Source organism: Pinus tabuliformis, chromosome 1_2 (assembly GCF_031772625.1).
Source record: "Pinus tabuliformis cultivar Carrire ecotype Pingquan chromosome 1_2, CPIR1, whole genome shotgun sequence".
In the NCBI taxonomy this organism is placed as follows: domain Eukaryota; kingdom Viridiplantae; phylum Streptophyta; class Pinopsida; order Pinales; family Pinaceae; genus Pinus; species Pinus tabuliformis.
Window position 1 is genome coordinate 574,837,469 of NC_142298.1, and position 6,860 is coordinate 574,844,328.

The window sequence follows — 6,860 nt, forward strand, 5'->3', positions numbered from 1 at the left end:
CACGATCGGGGAAGCCACAAGGTAAGGCGCGATGACGATCTGCGATCGCATCGTAAGATCGCATCACAGGAAAAAGTCTGCAGTTTTGAAATTATAATTTCAACAAGAGGAGGGAAAGGGGTGCAGGGATAATCAGTAGCAACAGATTCGAGTAAATCTGCTTGCAAGTCAGGCAGGGGCTGGAGAACGTCAAGTTCACAAACGCTGTAATCATCAATTATACTGCAATCTATAGCTTCCAGAGAAGTTGTATAGATGTCATCTAATAAGAATTTCGGAAAAGGCGTTCGGTAGGACATCCTATCTACAAGTTCAAGAACTTGCAGTATAGAAAACGTGGAATTGTGATTAGATCAGGTCTGTGTTTATTACATTATGGGCATGCCAAGAGAAAAATTTATGATAACATGTTTCGATGAAAAATTCTGTAATTACCTCAATAAATTCCGATGGTTGCGAAGATGGACTTACAGGTGGGCCGAGTAGGAGCAAAAAAACGATCCACGTCTACTTTATTCCTTGTTACCAAATACTCGTTGAAGATCTATTCCAGTGAAACATAGATAAACCAGACGCAATTATTAATGAGCGGAAGTTTTATTATGAAAACTACACATACTTAATTTCCAGAGAGATGCAGAGTTAACAAGACTTTTTCTCAGAATAGACAAATAAAGGTTGCGTGTCCATATTGTATATAATAGAGGCACTCAACTATGAGCGTGGTCGTGATTTTGAGTTTTTTCTGATAGCCAATAATTCTGCAATTTTCTTCCCTTTGTATGGTTAACATCCATCAAGTTCACTATGGAAGTGGAAGAAAATGGTTGTCTTCCCTTTCTTGACATCCTCATCAAAAGGAACCAAGATGGCACCATTTCTCACCAGGTCTATCGCAAAAAAGCTCACACCGAACACTACCTACATGCTAACTCTCACCATCATCCGGCTCAGAAACTTGGGGTACTAAACACCTTAGCAACAAGAGCGATTCGTATCTCAGATCATGATAATTTTGAAAAAGAAAAGAACCACCTCTTGGAAGTCTTCAAGAAGAATGGATACAAGAGACACCAAGGGATCAAGGCTTTCAAGAAGGTTGAAAATCCCATGAACAAGCATCATAGGGATGATTATGCGGGTACAGTTCACCTCCCTTACATTCTAGGCACCACGGATAAAATTGCTCACATCTTAAGAAAGAATAAAATAAAAACCACGTTCAAACCTTTGAAAACAATTAGTAGATGCCTTAAATCAGTGAAAGATCCTATTGGCCCTAAGCACCACAAAGGGGTCTACTTGGTCCCCTGTTCATGCGGAAAGTCATACATTGGTGAAACCGGCCGTTCTATATCAACAAGGATTCAAGAGCATGCGGCGGACATTAACGATAACCGCTCCAAAACCTCAGCCTTAGCTGAGCACTCTATCAAAACCAAGCACCACATTTGCATCGAAGACTCTTGTGTTATGGCCAAAATCGAGCACTACCACCATAGGAAATTCAGAGAAGCAATTGAAATAAGAAAACACCCTGATAACCTAAATCGTGATGACGGTTGGAAGATAAGCGATAACTGGATTCCCGCAATTATTAAAGACTCCACCACCCCTGCCACCTCCTAGTCCTCCGTTCTTCCTTTTTTTTCCCTTGCTTCCCTTTGTATGGTTAACATCCATCTCCTTCACAATAAACCCTTCTCCTTATCCATTTAATTTAAAATCCACAATAAAATCCTATATATAGTAAATATATATATATATATATATAATATATTAAATTATATATATATATATATATATATATATATCATAATACAATCAACATTCATACATATAGGTATAAGAAGAAATATACTAAGCACTCATATTCAAAACAATGTAGTTTTAAATCACATTACTCTTGCAATTACATCAAAACATAATACATATTAAATCAAAATTAAAAACTAATACACTTGCAATTATATCAAAACATTTTACATATTAAATCAAAATATATATATATATATATATATTAAAACAAAACATAATATATATTAAATCAACATATATTAAACCAAAACATAATATATATATATATATATATATATATATATATATATAATAAAGAGATATATACCTATATTAACATATTAAATCACAATACACTCGCAACTATATCAAAAGATAATACATATTAAAAAAAAAAAAAAAAAATTAAAAATTAAATCACAATACACTTATAATTATATCAAAACATTATACATATTAAATCATATATATACATATCATAATATATTAAAACAAAACAGAATATATATTAAATCAATATATATTAAACCAAAACACAATATATTAATCAATATATCATAATATAATAAATCAATACATACCAATCTTAATATATTAAACCAATCAATATACATATATAGGTATGAAAAGAAATAAACTAATCGCTCATATATATCACAATACACTAATAATTAAAACCAATCATAATAAATTAAATCAAAACATAATAAATATAAATAAACATTTATATGTGAATAAACTAATAGGTCATATCATAGCCATAAACATGATTAGGTCAAAAACAAATTTAAACACAATCAAATAAATAAAAGGATAAATGAAATTATAATAAAATCTTTAAAATAAAAATAAATTCCATCTTAAAACTAATTAACAAACTGCTCCTCATATTTGAACTGGTCGATCCCTCACTCTCCCTTATCTTCACCTATTTATTCACCTTCACCCATCTCTGACTTCTTCGATAATTCTCATCCTGATGATGAATCACAGAGGCTGGTTCTAAACGTCGATGCACTAAAACAACAGATGCGATGGATCCAGAAAATACAACCACACAATATTTAGTTAGATAAAAAAAAATTATTTCCAACTTTATTTCTTAAACTATTAAATTGAAAATAAAATACAATTTAGAATTTTTTAACATATTAATTTACTTTAGTTAAAAAACAAAATAACAATTCTGTGCAACCACCCAAGTTAAAATCAATTTTACTTACATAAGAAGACAAAATAACCAGCCAAGTTAAAATCAATTTACACCATGTTCATTTCCATTTCGAGTTATTTGTTTTCTTTTTCTTTATATATCGACCACATTTTGTATTTGTGGTGATAATTTCAGGCGAAACTTCTCGATTGCGACTTTACATCATTGAGCAGAGACTATTCGGATATTTCCACCATTTGAAAAAAGTTATCTCCATGATGTATGCAATTCTTATTTCTTTTTTAACCGTGATGAGTTTAATTAGAATATGGAGCAGAGCATTTCTGAAAATGGAGTGACTCTAACAAACTAATATATTTGATCAATCGTCACGCGGTCATGCAACAAAACGAACATTATGTTTGAGCGTTTGCCACACTGTCATCACTTCAAATGTAAAATGACGTGTCATATGTGAAAGGCGTGAAAGCGGATAGGCTGGCACGATCAAGCTTCTTTACCAAGTTGTCACGGACTTTTTCCGTTCACCAATCCCGTGGTGAAGCATGAAATAGACATATCCAATAAAAGGATAATATTTATGGGAGTGGTCCATAGTGTGATTTTATGGAGTTTTCAGTCCAAAAAAAAATTTGAGGTGAAATTTTAGATTTATTTAAAAGTTTTTTAGCGATAATCACATCAAAATTTATTGGTCGATAAGTTTTAAATCTGCAAGTGTGGTTCATTGTCAAGACAAGATTTGTGTTATTTAAAATTATTTTTAGACTCTATATATGGATTCAGCACCCTGAAAAATCCTAGAGCACGTGGATTGTGTAGGGGCTACCCATCAAACTTGTGATTTCAATAAATTCGTGCCAGATTTAGAAAAATTAAACAAAAAAAACCTACCAAAAAAACTTCCAAAAAAATCACACTAAAAATAGCTCAATATTTATCTACGGAAAACAACAAAAAAAAATGCATGAGATGAACACTCCTTATTTTATTTTATATATGACATGCAAAAATGAATGACATGTTTACGATGATCCATGACATATGAAGTTCAAATTTTTTATTAAAATTGTTACACTAAAATAATACAGATTCAACTCAATAAGAAACGAGCAAGCCACAACCAGAATTAATAATTTTGAAACGTAAAACTTTGCTTTTTCAAACGTCAAATACAAATTTAAGTAATTTATTTATTAATAATATTTAAATATTTTTTATTAATATATTTTTAAATATATTATTTAATTTTATATATTACATTGCTTTATTTATAATCCATATTTATTTTTTTTGAAAATCACGTATTCATTTTATATTAAGAATCTAATGAATTTAGTCTTGAGTGAGTTTTTTTTTAAATTTTTATTTTCAATTAATTTTTTCCTTCTATCATTTTTTAGTCTGTGTCTCTGTAATCGACTATAGCAATCACCAGTAGTCAATAGTCCTTTGACTTGGATTAATTTGTCCAGCTCTTGTAACTTTAAAATAAGTTTTTGAAAAATGTGGAATATTTGTAGTCAATAGTCCTTTGACTTAGATTAATTGGTTGAGCTTTGGTTGAGCTTTTGTAATTTTAACTTAAAAATGTTGAATATTTGTAATTTTCTAAAAATTAAAAAATAATTTTTTAATTTTTTAAAACTTCATTTCTGATTTTTTATTCGCTCAATGAACTTTGATGTGACATAATTCCTTTAGTGGAAAGGGATTTAATTTCAGTAATTTTTAGTACTTGATATATAATTTTAAAATGAAAAAGCTATTAATTTTCTAAATGGTCATTCAATTGGTGAGTGTTCTGACATTGACACTATTACGGAAAACTATTAGCATCACATTAATAGTGAAACTATTAGCTTGACACTTACGCTCTATCATTATTAGTGCTCTTCTTAGGCCTTTTACGTAAGTGAGGGGTGTGGGGGCCGTCCACAATTGTGTTCAGTCCTGTTGGAGAGCAAACATGTTGAGGGAATGCATGTGCAGAGCAAGAACTGAAACTTTTTTGCACATACATGAAATTATTTTAACCTTTAGCAGAAACTTTAGTGTGGGGGGCGTCCACAATTGTGTTCAGTGGTGTGGGAGAATGAAAATGTAAAGGGAATGAATGTGCAGAGCAAGAACTAAAACTTTTTTGCACATACATGAAATTATTTTAAATTTTAGAAGAAATTTTGAATTTCATTTCAAACTTTGACGGGGATGTGCATAAAGTAAAGATTGTGCATAATAAGGTGTATATTTGGGTGAATGAATGTGTAGAGGGAATGCATGTGGAGAAGAAGCTTCAACCTTTTTCCATACACATGAAATTATTTTAACTTTAAGCAAAACATTTAAAATAAAAAACTACGCAAATAATTGGGAAATGAAAATATGTTGCAATAGTTAACATAATTTTTCATTTTAAAGTTTTATACATTTAACTATGTAGAACAAAGGTCTATGGAGTTAGTTATGTGCGCAGAGTAAAGTATGTATAGTATAAGGGGTTATGTGTGACATAAAAAGTATGTACGGTGTAAGGGGTTATGTGTGGAAGAATGGGTGTGCAAAGGAGGAGTGACTGTGTAGAGCAAGAATGCAATTTTTATTTTTATTTTATTTTACATGAAATTATTTTAACTTTATGAAAAATCTTCGTCAAATAAATGGGAAATTAGAAGGTGATGCAACAATTAATATATATTTTTTTATTTTAAACTTTTATATATTCAACTATAGGGAACACGAGGTGTATGGAGTCAGGGATTTGTGTGAAGTAATGATATGGAGAACAAAGGGATATGTGTGGGAGAATAGGTGTGTAGAGTTTTCCACATACATGAAATTATTTTATCATTAAGAAAAAAACTCTAAAATAAAATATAAAAAATTACACAAGTAATTTGGAAATCAAAATTTGTTGTAACAGTTAATGTTTTTTATTTTAAACTTGATGAGTCTCGGTATTGCAACAAGAATGTTGCAACTCCCAAGGCTACCGACTTTAATTATCAACCCGGGGTTCGTACAAACTTAAGAGGTATCGACACTATATGTGTGACATACAATGTGTCTTTCCTTTGCTGACATGATGTAATGGAGTGCATGAACTAAAGCCAAATCCTAAACTAATTGCAGAAAATGAAATGTTCGAAATTGAACCTTAACCTATTACAAGAAAGAAAGTACAAGGAAAGAAACCTATTCTAATTGCATAAAGATCATGAACTAAATTTAAAAGAAACCTAGCTTAACCTTATTTATCACATGTGATGATTTAACCTATTCTACATAGTACTAACTACTGTGTGCATGTGTAAATACAAATAATTCGCTTTTTTAAATCTTTTTGTTTTATGAATGCAAATGATAATCTTTCCTTGATCTTTGGCAGGGGAGATAAGTGTGGAGCAAGAGGGTCAAAATGGTCTTGATGGAATGGAGGTTAAGTAGAGGCCTAATCCCAACTTCAATGATGATTTTTCTCAATTCGGGCTCAAAACAGGCTTTCCTACTGTTGGAATTCAGAAGCACAACAATATTAACTAAACACACAGCAGAATAAATCAAGCACATAAACACAGTTTTTAACGTGGTTCACCCAACCAATCTGGGCTACATCCACCAAACATAGGCATCAGGAATTTATTATTCAAACTGGAGATTACATAGTGAAATCCTCACAAAACTCTGACCCTCTCAGCAAACCATCCGAATGGTTGCCTGTTATATAGCATAGAGAATCTAACAACTTCATTAACTCACTCACATCAAATATAGGAGGCATTAACTCCCTCCCAACAACCTGGAGCTAATCTAGGAACTGAATTCCTATTGTTGTCACCTTTAGAGATTTTTGCCTATTTCATCCCAAACAGAAAATCTCAACAATCTC

At 31.2% G+C, this 6,860-nt stretch overlaps 1 protein-coding gene across 1 annotated transcript; it reads left to right on the plus strand.

Moving 5' to 3' along the window:
• Nucleotides 1-807: 807 nt before the first annotated feature.
• Nucleotides 808-1,629, plus strand: LOC149206907 (uncharacterized). Its single transcript, XM_089397833.1, has one exon. It carries the CDS (start codon nucleotides 808-810, stop codon nucleotides 1,627-1,629), a length of 822 nt encoding a protein of 273 aa, XP_089253959.1.
• The last annotated feature ends 5,231 nt before the right edge of the window (nucleotides 1,630-6,860 follow it).